Raw genomic sequence first — 14,312 nt, forward strand, 5'->3', positions numbered from 1 at the left:
AGAACTGGAGGGCAATCACCATGTGCCGCCAGGACCCTGTGCATGCCACAGTGACCAACCGCCTCCCGGGCCTACCTCCTCCTTCTTTTGCTGGTCTGACTTCTCTTCCAGGTAGAGTGCTGAGGGTGGGACCCGTCGGGCAGGGGCTTCACGGGGGGCCTGGCTTACTGGGGTGGGGGAGCGACAGCATCGGACATCAGCGAATCCCCCCAGTGTGGACTCCTTGCCCAACCCTTCGGCACCATTCCCAAGGGAATCTTGTGGCAGAGACCCCAGAGGGGGTGACAACAGCTACTCCACCCTCTGTTCACAAGGCCTGTCGTGGGCACCCGGCAGTGTGCGCGCACACATGCGTGCATGTCAGGGGTGGGAAATGTGGTGGAAACACAGACCCTGGGCCCTGCCCTCAAAAGGCTCAGAGTCTGAGCCTGGAAATGCAAATCCTCGGGAGTGCCGGAGGTTTCTGTGTGCCAGCAGGAACGGGGGATCTTGCCCCTTTCTCCAATCCCTACCCACTCCCGGGCTTCCTACTCACCACCCCCCAGTTCCTCATCCTACCTGGGGTCATGCCGGCAGGCTGCAGGCTGATAAGCTGGGGCTGCCCATTAGCACCTCCCAGCCAGGCGCTGGCACTGAGCACCGGCTCCCAGCTCAAGGCTGTGTCTGGGAAAACATCATCCTGGAAGAACTCTTTCTGTAGGGAAGGAGAAAGGAGCTACCCTGAGGCACCTACCAGAGGCCCAGGGCACACCAGCATCCCTTGGGAAGGGGGTAAGGTAAGACCCAGGACCCAGGGCTGGGGTTTCTGCCAGTTTCAGAATCTCAGCAGAGTAAGGGGTACAGGTGCCCCAAAGAGCACTGAAATGGGACCGTTTGGTGACAGGGTCAGCCAGGCCCCAAAGCCCCTGATGGGGGCTGGGAAGGGAGACTAGGTGTTTGGGGTGCTGGGCCCCCAACCTCACCCTGACTCGGGGTAGCCGGAAAGCAACAGGCTCCAGGGAGGTCTGGCGAAGCCGTAGGCATCGGGCAAACTCTACTTCCCGCACGTCACACTCTGTCTTGGGCAAGAGAATGAAGCCCTGGGGAGAACAGGGGATTCTGAGCTGACACCTGGGCCCTCACGGAGCGCCAGAACTACGGCGTGTCCCCGAACCGTGGAGCTCTCTGGCGGAAAGATGCCCTGATCGGTAGCCCTGATTATAGCCTCTTTCTTTGGAGATTTCATGCTACCAACATAACTTGTTCAATGCAGAGCTGGGGAGATGCGTGTGGCAGCACCATAGAACATTTCCACTGATGGATCCCATGGATATAAGAGGTAAGCTCGACAGCACAAATAACAGTATTATCAGCTAAAATAATTAAGAAGTGATACCCTGGATGTTTACTGCCCTGGCTCTTAATATAATTTATTTGTAGGCTCATATAACTTAAGACTTTATGGTTTAATTTTTAATAATGGAGTTTAACACGGGCACACCCTGGCCCAGTGACCTGCTGACCCCACAGGCCCCTGCACTTCCCCATCTGGCCAGGAGAGGGCGTGGGAGCCCTGTTCCCACACATCAAGGAGGACCAGGGAGCAACCCTGGGCTCACCTTGTGGGGATCCGGGGACGTGAAGCTATTGCACTCTAGGAAGAAAGGAGCCTCGGGGAGCAGCTCGTACAGGAACACGCGGGTGTCGCCCTGAGACGGGAGTGGTGAGAGTGAGGCGGCCAGCTAAAGCTGCCTTCCTCCCCACCTCCCCACATGCACACCCCAGCCCACCTTGCCCGTGAGTAGCACCAGGCTGGTGTCTGGGTCATAGCTGGGAAGCAGGGTCGAGGGAGCCACGTCCAGCCCCAGCACTGCCAAAGGACCACCGGCCAGGGCCTCGGTGGGGTATAGGAGTAGCTGACGCTCACTTCGGCTGCAAGGGAGATCCAGGGAGAAGCAGGTCCTTAGAGCTGCAGGGGCCTGGGTTAGGGCAAGGACTCCAGCAAGCAACCTGGCCTTGTCAGGCTGGGGGCCCTGAGGGCTTCGGAGCTGAAGAGTGCCTCTGTCCATTCTGATCCAGCTCTCAGAACTACCGGCCCTGTATCATGCAACATCCTCATCCCCGACTACTACTCAGTCTGCTGCCCCTGACCCTCCTCAGCACAGTCCTAACACCAGCACTGGTCTCGTGGCCAGGACTGTGACCTGTAGTCTGGACTTATCTCCCCACACTCTGCTTCTCATCCTCTGCTCCAGCCAGGCTGGTCAGCTTCCGGGCCTTTCCATCCAGACTTGAATGCCCTCTCCTCTGGGTTTCTAGTTACCAGCTCCTTTGTGGCTCAGTTCAGATGACATCTCCCTTAGGAGGCCCTTCCTGATCCTTCCTCCAAAGTGCCAAATACCCAACCCTTGGACCTCTCCAGTAGGCTTGGTTGTTTCATGCTCTTTACCTGGTCCCCACCAGGCATGGGCTCCAGGCAGCAGGGCGTGGCTCTCATCCCTCTGGTTCCCAGTTGACTCATTCTTCCTCCTCACCTCCCTCCCTCCCATCCATCTACCAACCTACCCACCAACCCACCATCCACCCACCCATGCACCCACCCACCCATGCATGCATGCATGCATCCAGCCATCCATCCAATTAGTGAGTAGCAGGGACAGCTTCTGATGCCTAACAGGTGTATGTGTGTCTGGGGAAGGAGGACACAACTAGCTGCTTAAGTATGGAGATGGGGATGGTGGTCCCCGAGTCCTTACCTGTCAAAACCAGACACCAGCAGACAGTGACCATCACAGACCCAGACAACACGGGCTCCACGGGCCCCCTCAGGCCCTGGGCCTTCCTGTTGGGATACAGCACGTGAGGCCCAACAGCCATCCCCCAGTGCATCCTGCTCACCTGCAGGGGCTCAGGGCCACCCCGGGGCTCATAGACCCGCAAGTACCCGTCCCTGCAGACAGTGGCCAGATGCCGTCCATCAGGACTCCAAGCCAGGCTGAAGATCTGGAGGCGGGTGCAGATAGATATGAGAGGCAGCCTCTGGGCCTGCGGCTGGGTCCCTGCCCCCACACATGTACTACCTGGTCCCGGTGGCCCTGCAGCCTCAGCCGCTCGGCTCTGGCCTGAAGGTCCCAGATCCGAATGGTAAGGTCATAGGAAGAGGAGGCCAGCACATCGGCTGCCAGTGGGTGGAAGCGCAGAGAGTAGATCTTCTCTGTGTGGCCTTGGGGTGAGGCATGGGGTAATGTTGAGCCCCTCAGGAGTCACCGCCCGTCTCCCAGCTCCCACCCTGGGCCCAACTGACCTGTGAGCACAGCCTCAGGTGTTGTGAGCACCTCCTGCAGGCCCTCTGGGGGCACCCGCCACAGTCGGATCCTGGCATCCTCCCCACCTGCAGAGTGCAGGCTCATCACTACTGTGCCCGAGACCTCCAGGCTCCCCCTACCTGCATTAAGACCCCTGGGCCCTCCTGTGAACCTAGCGCCCAGCCTCCTTACCAACAGCAAGGCGGTAGGGGTCAAAGGGGTCCCAAGCCAGATCCGTCACAGCTGCCCCATTCTGCAGCGTGGGCAGTGCTGTGTCGGGCAGGCGGCCAGGCTTCTGTAGCTGTGGGAGGCATCATCCGGCAGAGGCCCATCAGTAACAGGCAGGACAGCTCAGTCCCCAGGGTCTGCATGGCAAGCAGCGTGCCTGGGCTCCCACCCTCTGCAGCTGATGCCCCACTGCTGGGAGGCCCAAGCTCTCTGTCTGCCTCAGCCATCTTGTGCTCTAAGCCCCAAGTGCCAACTGTGAAGTCCCAGAAAGTGTGGGGGGGGGAGGCAGCATGGAGTGGTGGAAAGAGCTCAGACTTGAGGCCCAGGCAGCCTGGGTTCGAACCCCAGCTCTACCACTTACACGGCTGTGTGACCCGACAGGTCACTAAACCTCTCTGTGCCTCACTGCTCTCTTCCATCTGTAAAATGGGGATAAGAGTGGTGTCCCTGTGGGACAGTGGAGGGGATTAAAGGGGATGCCAGGTGGGTGCCTGGAACATGGTCTGTGCTCAGAGAGTGTGAGCTGGTGTGGGTACCCAATGCCCTTAGCTTCCTGCAGGGCCCTGGGGGCACCGTGGTGGGTAGGATCCCTCACCTCAAGCACAGCCACCTGCCCACCATTGCTGAGCAAGGGCACGGCCACGCGTAGCTGGTTGGCACAGAATCCGTCACTCTCGCCAGGCGTGGTGAGATTGAGTCCCTTGAGGTTGGTGATGTGGCTGTCTCGGTGCAGGACGGCGCCCTGAGCATGGCGGAACTTGGAACTGGGGCCTGGCGGGCGGCAGGGACAGAGCCACATGCGGATGCCCTTCCTGCCTGCCTGCCCTAAGTCCAGGCTGCCTGCTCCCCTCACTGCAGGGTGCACGGCCCGTGCCCCAGCCTCTGCCAATACAACTCACCCAGAACTACGCCCACAACTACGCCTGGGAAGGGGACTTGCAAGGCCAGGGCTCCAGGGAACATCCAGGCTGCCCTCTTACTTGAGACTCACCTCATCCCACAAGGACAGGTGACCCCACTGGGAGAGGCAGTGGACAGAGACAGGGTTAGTGTGACGCACTTACCCAGCAGGCTCTGTAGGGACCTCTGGCTGGGGCTGGTGCTGATGCCACTGGTGCTAGAGAGGGAGGGCCCCAGGCTGGAGGGCGTGGAGGGCGAGGTCAGCGAGCTGAGAGGGGAGGAGAAGCCCTCCTGGGGGAGAAGCACCCTGGGTCAGACAGCAGGCCCCTGGGCGTGTTGGCCAAAGAGAGAGGGGGCACTGGGGTCATCACTCTGGGCCCCTCCTCCCGGGCTGTGGGACACCGTGGGGGCAGGAAGACCCACTGTGGGGTGTTGGGTGAAAACACAAACACCGAAGCTGACAAGGGCTGGAGGTGGCACAGGGCGAGTTCAGCTTCAGACTGTGGGGACAGAGGGTGGCAGCTACCAGCTCCTAGCTTTGTAGGAGGACAGGCCCAGTTCGGTTAAGATCTGCCAGGATTTTAAGAGAAGCCAGAAATCTGGATTTTTCTGTGAAAGTCTTGCTTTTCATGTGTTTGCTCAATTTAGAGAACAGTGCAAAGTTATTTATGCTTCACGTGTTTCTCTCTGTTGCGCTTGACAGCTAAAAAAGGCTCAAAGACCAACAGGCGGGCAAACGCACTTGCCCGATTTGACTCAGGGCACCCACTGCGGCAGCATGATGGGGAGGACGGGTGGTCGGCCCGGGCACTTACGCTGGGGTCCGCATCACCCACAGGTGTCTCTGCAGGCGGGGCTGCTGCTGGCGGGGCTGCATCGGGGGAGGGCTCCGCGGGGGGCACCAGGCAGGAAGTGAAGCTGGGGTAGGGCCGGTGAGCTGGGTGGAGGCTAACCTTCTGCACCTGTGGGAAGAGGCTGGTGTTTGAGGCAGGGGGGATAGGTGTTTGAGGCTGGGTTAGCATACAGCTGGACTGCAGGGCGGTGCGGGGGGGGAGGGGGCGCGCTGGGAGTGGCCAGCCAGGCCGTGGCCCTACCTGCTGGTTGCTCCCAGCCCACCAGGCATGGGAGTCGGAGGCAGGCACGCAGCCTGCCGTGTCTGGGAACAGGTCCTCGTGGAACTCCACAGCCTGGTGGCAGACAGGTAGATGGCCAGGGAGGTCCAGGACCCCCAAGGCCCTCCTAGCCCCTCACCCAGGGCCCCCCTCACCTTGCGAGGCACGCGGTAGCTGACAGGCACGATGGCCGCATCGCTCAACTGCAGGACGCGGAGCACCTCGCAGCCCATGACGGCCAGCGCCCGCCGGGGCACGAGAGCCACCCCGCGCAGCGCGCTCTCTAGGAGGCACTGGGTCACTGTGGGGGGGACACCACGTGAAGACGGTCAGGGAGGGTGGGAGAGAGGAGGGGGAGGACGGAGGAGAACAGGGCTTACCTGGGCTCAGTGCGAGCTGCTGGGGGGCCACCTCGTAGCAGTACAACTGACTCTCCCCCTGAAACAAGCCCAGCCTGAGCGCCACTCGCGGTCACTCCCCCCGCACCCACCCCAGCTCTGCCCCCTGTGCTCCGGGCTGTATCCGCGGTGGGCTTCACTGTGCACGAAGTAAGAACAGGGCATGATCAGGATTTACAGAGTGCCTGCCATGGGCTAACCCTGCTTGATTGTTGGCCTTGTCCACAAAGCTGACGTTCCTGGGAGTTACAGTCATGCCGACCCGAAGGCCACTCAGCCTGGCAGGGGTGCAGCCCGAGTCGCACTGCTTAGGCTTCTTTCTGGGGTGGACGGCACCCTGCTGTCCTCAGTCTCCCAGCTGGCTGGCTAGGTCAAAGGATGGGACAGAGCTGGCACGTGAGGGCACTACCCTGGGGGGACGGGGTGCTGACATGGACAGGCACTCCAGCGTCTTGCTCACCTTTCCTGCCAGGATCAGGAGCCCGGAGTCTGGGTCCAGCAGGGGCAGCAGAGACCTGAGGGAGAGAGGGCTAGCTGGCGGGATGAGGCCAGCCTTTGTGCCTGAGGGCAGCTGGAGAGCTCTCAGCCTCGTGACTCCAGACGGAGGCTCAGGCCAAGCACCACGCTAGCCAGGAGGGATGCAGCCCCTCTACCTGCATCCAGCCTGTCCCCTGGGACCCTCCACCTTCTCTCTCCCTGTGCTACCAACACGCCGACAGCGAGCACATTCCCATGTCCCAGCCTTTCTTGCCCTGGGTCCTCCATCTGCCCACCTGCTTCACTTAGGATTCGTATGGACCCTGGGCATAGGGGAGCAGGCCCCTCTTTCTACACCTCAGTACCAAGCTCCATCCCGGGCTCACCAGCTCCAGAAAGACTCCACATATACTCTGTCCCTGGTCCCACCTTGGCCAGCCTAGGCATCAGGCCAGAGTTACCAGGGAAGATGAGTGGGCGTGCTGGAACCAGGGACTCCCTCCATCCCTGCCCAGTGCAGTTGGCCTGGGTGCTCCAGGTCTGCACTAAGGTTTGGGGACCCCCTCCTCGGTTACCCCAGGCTCCTAGTGACATCTTAGAGACTCAGAACCCCTCTCAGCATGACTTTAAAACTAAGGCAGGGGCTGGGACCAGGGCCTCCTTCACCACAGTACTTCCCTGCCCTCCCCATTCTCCATCCCCCCCTGCTCCCAAGGTGGGGCTTTGGGTGGGGGGCAGTGGCTGGGAACATAGAGGGCAGGCTGGAAACCCCCAGCACCCCTGCTGCTCTATGCCAGGCTCCCCTGGGCCGATGGCCTGTCACTGTCCAGGAGAACTCTGACAGGTGCTTTCATCCGTTTGTTTCTTCTCCTGGTCTTAGTTTCACGTCCCTAGGAACCCAAGGGCCTGGACCCTCACCCCAATGCTGACACTCGCCCTCAAACACAGTCCCTTCCTCATTGTGGTCCCAGTGGTTGCCCAGCTGCAGCAGCTGCATCTATCCCTCACCCAGGCAACAGAGGGCCTGGCCCTCCCCTTCGCCTGCCTGTCCATTCCCTCCTGGCTAGCTGCCCAAAGCCCGCTTGCTGCCCACCTCCACTCCCTACCCTACTGGGAGCCACAGAGTGGGCTGGGGAGCTGGGTGGGGCCCTGGGTGTCTCCACAGTTTCCTGGAGTACTCTGGGCCGGTCACCTGTGAGTAACAAGGGCTCTAATTACCTTGGGCTGGCAGGGTGAGCTGGGCTCAGAACTGCCCTTCTTGACCTGATCTGACTAGTGCCTTCTGTGGGGGAGCAGACGGGCAGGGGGACAAGGTGGGCGTGTGACCTGGGGCACCCCCCACACTGATGCTGGCTCCACTGGGGCTAGAACCAGGTCCCTTCAGCGGCTCTAACAGGACTTTCATTCACTCACTCATTCACTCCCAACCATTCATTCCTCGGCTGAGCTGATCTGTGCCCAGCCCTTGGCTCAGCCTGCAGTTGTGATTGGAGGTGAGTGCAACAGATCCCACCTCTGTCCTCAGGTTGCTCATGGCTTGCCTGAGAGGCAGACACACTCCACCGCCCCAAACATGGGAAGGAAAGGTTCCCTGCGGACGCATGGCAGGGGGCAGGGGGACTTGACTCTGGCTGGCCGCAGGGGAGGAGTGTGTTCCCTACGCCCCAAGGGTTGAGGAGGAATCAGCCAGGTGGGGAGCGTACTCTCCAGACAGGAAGAACAGCCTGTGCAAAGGCTCTACGGTGTGGCGGGCAGGTACCTGGTCTGTCTGGGGAACAGGGTGAAGGATGATGTGGCTGGTGGCCTGGGCAGTGAGGGTGAGGGGCTGAGCCTGGGGATGGGGTGGGTAAAGGCCAGACAGAATGGGGCCTGGTACATAAGAAGGGGAATTCTGCCTCCCTCCATCGGACGAGCAACAAGAAGCTGATGACATGTCTTAAGTGAAGGGGGACAGGATCAGACGTGTGCTGAGTGGAGATTGCTATGTGGAGATGAACAGGAGAGGGTGGAAATGAGAGGTGATGGGTTCAGGGCAGCATTTGAGAGCGAGTGGAGTGACTCCTGAGGCCCCACTGTCACCTTGGCAAGAACTGGGGAACAGGTCTGTGGGTGGCATTGATAGCTCGTCCGTGCTCTAAACCAACCTCCTCAAGACGCTCCACCCGGCCTCCCTGTACTCTCACCGCATCAGCCCCACCTGGCCAGCCCACTGACTCAGGCGCTGGGGGGGCACGGGGGCAGGAAGTCACGGAGGGCAGGGCTGGCTCCTCCAACAGGTCAGGCCAGTCTTCCTTGCCTCGGGCAGAGCCATCCATGACACAGGCCAGGAAATGGGGTCAGGGTACCCAGCCCCCAGGGTTGACCAACAGCTGGCACGGGCCTGACCCCGGGCTTGGAAAGAGAGCAAAGCCAGGTGTGGGTCTGGAATGCAGAACACAGTTCCAGCCTGGCAGAGGACCAGAGGTGGTAGGGGTGGCAAAGGCACCTCTCCTGCTGCCACGGTATGTGGCAGGGCGGGCATCTGGGCCTGCCACTGGAAGGGACTCTGACCCAGGTCCAGGGGTCTGCTCCAGACCCAAAGTCATAGAAGGTCTAGAGCCCAGGTTGTGCCCCTACCTCCAGGCCCACGTCCCAGAAGATGCAGGATGATGGGATGGTGGTACCAGGTCACGTGAGGGAGGAGTTAGCGCCTGATAATCCCATCAGCTTTCCCAATATTCCTGCATTTAGCATAGGAAGTACTGCTGGTCAGGAAGAGCAGCTTTAGGAGTTCTCTGGTTCTCCTTGCCAGCCCATCTCTCCCCTTCAGACTCACCAACCTAGATATCCTGGCATTGCCACTGGTCCAAAGCAGTCCAGATCCTTTGGATCTGTCCCTGCCACCCAGGCTGGGCAGTTGGGACCCCCCCTCTCGGACCAAGCCTTGCCCCACACCCCCTAGCTGCCTTAGAATCAGGTTCTAAGGGGGGGTAGTACCTTTATTCCCTATGAGAAGAGAATGGAAAAACTGGGGAGGGGAGCCCCTGGAAGCTACTCTTACATCTCTGGGGGGAGTAGGAGCATAGCATGTGTGAGTCCAGGCTCAGGATTGGGGTGCGGGAGAGACCCTTTAGGCGGGTGGGATAGCCCTATCAGCAAGAACTGGACACAGAAGAGAGAAGCTTTGGGGCCTGTCAAGAAGTCCTGTTCCTTGGGGAAAGTCAAGCTAGAGGCCCTTGGAGCACCCCCCCAGGGAGGGCATGTGTGGACCCTCCTGAGAGCTTTAGGGGACACAGGGCCATCTGACCAAAGCCACACAGTACTGACTGCAGACTCAAATGTCTCAGGAATGTGAGTGAGTGAAGCAGCCTGGTGGGAGACACCTGGGAGTAGTGGGGACTGGGGCAGCCAGTGAGCCTGGGCCTCTATCAGAGGGGGCAGCTATTACTCAGCCCTTGCCCGTTGTTCCTATTTAAGGCAAGCTGGGAAGTCCCGTTTTAATGTGAAACCACCGGATTTTTCAATGTTGGCAGTGGCTTCAAAGTTTTAAAAAGTACCAGATAGGCCAAATGAAACACAGCCGAGAGCCAGCACTGGCCCAGGAGCAGAGATTCACAAGCCATGCCCCACATCTATATATACCAAGAAAAGCATGTAGTGCAAGCTGGGCTGGAGGGGATGACAGGTATGCCAAGGCACTCTGGAAGCTGGGAGCTGAGCTGGTCCCCAAAGGCTCTGAGGCATGACCCTGACCACAAACATGGAGCAGGAGGGCAGGGCATTTTCCTGGAATATTCCAAGGCAGGGGATTTTTCTGGACTAGTCTATCCCCTGGCACCACCCTCCCCCCTACCAAGGGCCACCATCAGCTGCACCCAGGCCCCACCCACTGATGGTGAGGCCCAACCTCCCACCCCATCTCACCCCTCCAGCACTGTGGGGCCTTGGGCAGACTCACTTCCCCTTCCTGTGTCTCAGTCCCTTCTTCTAAAATGTGGAGAAGGTGGCCCAGGGATACTCACCTCCCTGAAAGCCCTCATGGTTAAAAGGACCCCAGAACTCAGATTCGGCATTAGAGATTGTACTTAGGAGGCTCTCAGAGGGCTCTGTGTGGCCTGCCCAAGAGTTTTTGAAACTGGGATTAGCTACCAACAATAACACATTGAGAGATTTCACCTAAAAGCCCCAGATTTCCAGTTTCTCTTGAAAAACCTGAAACTCTGGCAGACTGGGGCAGGTCGTTAAGGCAGAGCCCTTACACCAACCCCCACTTTCCCTACCCACCCACCGCCACCTCCCCGGGTCTCCACAAGCTGTGGGGTCTGCTCCTTGAGTTTAAATAGTGCCCTTATATCGCCTGCCTGATGTGTCATAGGTATCCGGGTTTGGGACTCTTGGTCTCAATATTCTCTTGCTTTTATGAAAAACAGGGACCCGCCCAGAGTCATATGGCAAACTAGCGGCAGAGCAGGCGGGAGCGCGGGACTCCTGCCTCCTCAGTCCGGAGGTGGATGAGTGAGTTTATCAGGCAGCCGGCGAAATGACCCCTTTAGCGAAGAGAGGAGGCGGGTCTCTGTCGGCCCCGCCCCTCCCCGTGGGGGAGCGGCCCCGCCCCCAGCCCTTAAAGCGCGACCCGCCTCCCGCGAGCTGACTCCGCAGCCCAAGCCCGGGGCGGGGAGACACGGACGCTGCTGCCTCGGGACCCCGGAACCCAGGACCCCACCGGGCCGGCCGGCCCGCCCCGCCCGGCTCCTGCCGCCGCCGCCGCCGCCCCCCGGTGAGTGTCTGCCGGGCCGGGGCGCTGCGGGCGGAGACCGGGGGCGCCATGGGGTGGGCTGTGCAACGCGCCGATCACGCGCGCGAACCCCCCCCCCGTCGCGCGCACACGCACTCAGGACGGACACGCGACCCCCAGCCCCGCACGATCACCCGGGCCGACCTGGTCCCAGGGCGGGCGGGCCCCATGCACCCCCTGCCCGCGCCCGACTCGCCCCCTCCTACGGCAGTCCCGGACAACCCCACGGCCGCGCGCGCGTCCAAGGCTCACCGGCCGGTAGCCGGCAGGGCTGTGAGCAGACAAAATAAACACCCCCTCCCTCGCTTCCTCCTCCCACGGCTGGGCCCTCCGGCATGACCAGTTTTATGAATCAAACCCCTTTGAGGGGACAGCCAAGCCATAGACTTGGTTACTTTTAGCTCCTGGAGTGGGACAGTCTAGTTCTGGGCCTGGAGCCCTCCGTGCGCCTGTACAGATCTGTGTAGATTGGCCGCCTGGTGGTACTGAGGGCCCTTGTCACTTAGGACAGAGCCAGGGGGCCAACAGGCATGCAGCCTTGGGGAGGCGTGGGGATGGCTAGGAGGTATCTGATGCCCCGTGGGGGGCAGGGGACAGACCTTGGCAGGCTGCGGCCCTTCATTTTCCAGATATTAGGGTGCCCCATCTCTGCCTCTGCCAGGGACAGGGCTTTGCTTGGGCTATGAACCCAGTGGCCTGGAGCCAGCTTAGTCCTTTGTGTCCCTGGGCTGGCAGCTCTGGGGCCTGAGGGCTGCTGAGGTCCCCTGTGGTCACTGGCAGGCCAAGCGATTGGTGCCAACCATTCTGCATTGCCCCCATTCGTTAAAGATTACCACAGCAGGGTCACCGACTGCCTCTCCTGCTGGGGCCCAGGGGTGGAGTCTGCAAGGTGGGAAGGAGGAAAAGGCCCGTAGGGTCCCACTGTCCCCCTGCTTGCCTTTTGCACCAAGGGCAGGTGAGGTTCTGGAAGAGACACCAGGACCCAGAGCCCTCCTCTGCAGGGCAAGAGCTTATGGGGCTGGGACACTGTACTAAATTTCAAAGGTTCCTTCCCGCTAGGCTGGACTTTGGGTGTTGGGGGCACAGAAGGGTAGCTGGGTGGGTGCCCTCCAAGTGGGGTCCACTTGAGCTGGTCCAGAGGGCAGTGAAGTCCAGTATGGGCCCAGCTGTTGGCAAGGCCCAACAGGGTAAGGGAGGCGTGTGGGGGGATGGGAGAGCAGTCCCCTGAGTTGACTGTCTTCTCCCAGGGGAATCAGCCCCCGGAGCTTCTGTAAACAGAGTGTCAGAGGCAGGAAGAGGGCTCTGGTAATGAGCAGCCCAGCTGGATTCCCTCCAGACCATTATCTGGCCTAGGGAAGGAGGATGAGCACACACGTGCCAGACGGGGGGCCCCCGGGCACTGGCTGTCCCCACCTCCCCCAGCTGCAGACTGAAACAGCTACTCTGGGACCTGTGAGTCCAGAGGGCCAGATGTGGCTGGTGGGGGACTGGTGTCCCAGGGCACTTTCTCCAGACTCTGGAAAGGGGGTGGGGGGGCTGAACACGAGAAGCCCCTCAGACATTGACCAGACATGTGCTCTCCCTAGGAAGCCTCCTATGGCAGGCAGGGAAATGCCCTAGGCAGGAGATGGGTCCAGAGTTTCTGGCTCCCATTTCTGACACCCCTACTACTGCCCTGAGGGAGCTGGAGCAAGACCCATGGGGTTTTATAAGTGGACCCCACCCCTGAGCTGGGCAGCTCCTGGGAAAAGGAAAGTGGGGTCTCAGCTGGTTCCAGGAGGCAGCTCCCACCTCAGAAAGCCAGCCAGCCAGCCGGTCCCCCTTGGTGACCAGAGAGAAGACTGGGTGAGCTTGTCCCACAGAAGCATCCCTGACCATCTACAGGCCCTGAGCTCTTGGGAAGGGCAGCAATGCTACCTCATGGGGTTAGTGACCCCTCCTGTAGCCCCCCTCAGCTCCCCTTAGAGTCCCTCCCTGAGCCAGGGAGCCCAAGGCTCGGCGCTGCCAAGAAAACCAGCTCCCCTCACTGCTGTGGAATTTGCAAGAGTTCTTGGAGAAGGGGGAGGGAGTGAGTGTGTGTGTGTGTGTGTGTGTGTGTCAGAGCGCGGCCCAGTGGGCGTGTGTCTGGCGTGGGCATGTGTCTGTGCGCGCGTGACTGGAACAGGGTTGTGTTTGGGGGCGGACAGGGGTGCTGCAAGAGTCTGAGTGCACCGCAGGCGGACAGAGGCTCAGCCTTCTTCCTTTTATCGGTTTCCACATTCCAGAGGCAGCCGGATTGCTTTCCCTCAGCTGGCTGGGCCGCCTGGCTGGCCAGGCCCTCGGGCCTCCCCCACTTTTCCTCATTCCAGCCTCCCTGGGTATGAGGAGGCTGAAGCAGGCTCCCTTGAGCCACCTTGGTTTTGGGGGGTAGAGGCAGGCAAGGGGCCAGTTCTCCAGGTTGGGGACAGTCCCCCCAACCAGTCTCCTCCAGGGGAATGCAATAAGGCTCTGACATTCCTCTGCGGCTGCCTGAGAGATTTAATTAAAGAGGGAGGAGAGAGCTGGCTTGCACTGAGAAGGGGCTGGGGCTGGGGCTGAGGCGGTACTGGGGCCCCTACTGGCCCTGGGCCTGGATGGGCAGCAGTAAGAACTGAGAGACCTGGGCGGGGGAGCTGGGTTGTGGCTCCTGATCAGTTCGCAGACCCCAGGCAGGGCCAATTCTGCCACAGTGGAACCCAGAACCCCAGGCATGGCAAGAGTGAGAAGGACAAAGACCCCTTTGGGGTCATTTCCTTCTCAGTCCCTGCCCAGGACCCAGGCAACCTGGGCCCAGCTGGCTTGGGCTGGTGGCCTCCCTTGGTGACTAAGGTCTTCCTCTGGCAAATCCAGGGTTAATGGCAGGGTTAGGGCCTTACTTGATAGATGCTTGGCCCTGGGTGGGGACAGGACAGCCAGGAGGCCCTGCGTCTGACTGAGCCCAGCCCCTGTGGCATCACACCCGCGCGTGCCGATGGTGGCATCTGGACTGGCCCATTTCTAGTTGGGCCACAGCCACCAAATAGCTCCCGGGGCAGCAGGTGTCCTCTCCCAACAGAGTGGCACCTCTCCTGACTGAGATGACATATCCCGCCGCCCTGAGGGCCCACTTGAGCAGAATGGC

The 14,312-nt window shown here is 60.7% G+C and overlaps 1 protein-coding gene across 1 annotated transcript in view; it reads right to left on the reverse strand.

The window, feature by feature from the left end:
- Positions 1–14,312, reverse strand: part of LOC110588074 (coronin-7) — a 57,911-nt gene that overhangs the window by 1,276 nt on the left and 42,323 nt on the right. Inside the window, exons 10-26 of the mRNA XM_021698364.2 lie at positions 6,383–6,437; positions 5,905–5,962; positions 5,680–5,825; positions 5,507–5,599; positions 5,228–5,374; positions 4,577–4,703; positions 4,108–4,283; positions 3,477–3,585; positions 3,284–3,370; positions 3,060–3,202; positions 2,878–2,982; positions 2,736–2,821; positions 1,770–1,911; positions 1,599–1,688; positions 963–1,079; positions 559–694; positions 76–167 (exon numbers count right to left, since the gene is read on the reverse strand). Of these exons, the coding sequence (XP_021554039.2) occupies positions 76–167; positions 559–694; positions 963–1,079; positions 1,599–1,688; positions 1,770–1,911; positions 2,736–2,821; positions 2,878–2,982; positions 3,060–3,202; positions 3,284–3,370; positions 3,477–3,585; positions 4,108–4,283; positions 4,577–4,703; positions 5,228–5,374; positions 5,507–5,599; positions 5,680–5,825; positions 5,905–5,962; positions 6,383–6,437 (1,909 nt within the window). The remainder of the gene's footprint in view (positions 1–75; positions 168–558; positions 695–962; positions 1,080–1,598; positions 1,689–1,769; positions 1,912–2,735; positions 2,822–2,877; positions 2,983–3,059; positions 3,203–3,283; positions 3,371–3,476; positions 3,586–4,107; positions 4,284–4,576; positions 4,704–5,227; positions 5,375–5,506; positions 5,600–5,679; positions 5,826–5,904; positions 5,963–6,382; positions 6,438–14,312) is intronic.

The sequence above is a fragment of the Neomonachus schauinslandi genome, chromosome 5 (assembly GCF_002201575.2).
Source record: "Neomonachus schauinslandi chromosome 5, ASM220157v2, whole genome shotgun sequence".
NCBI lineage: Eukaryota > Metazoa > Chordata > Mammalia > Carnivora > Phocidae > Neomonachus > Neomonachus schauinslandi.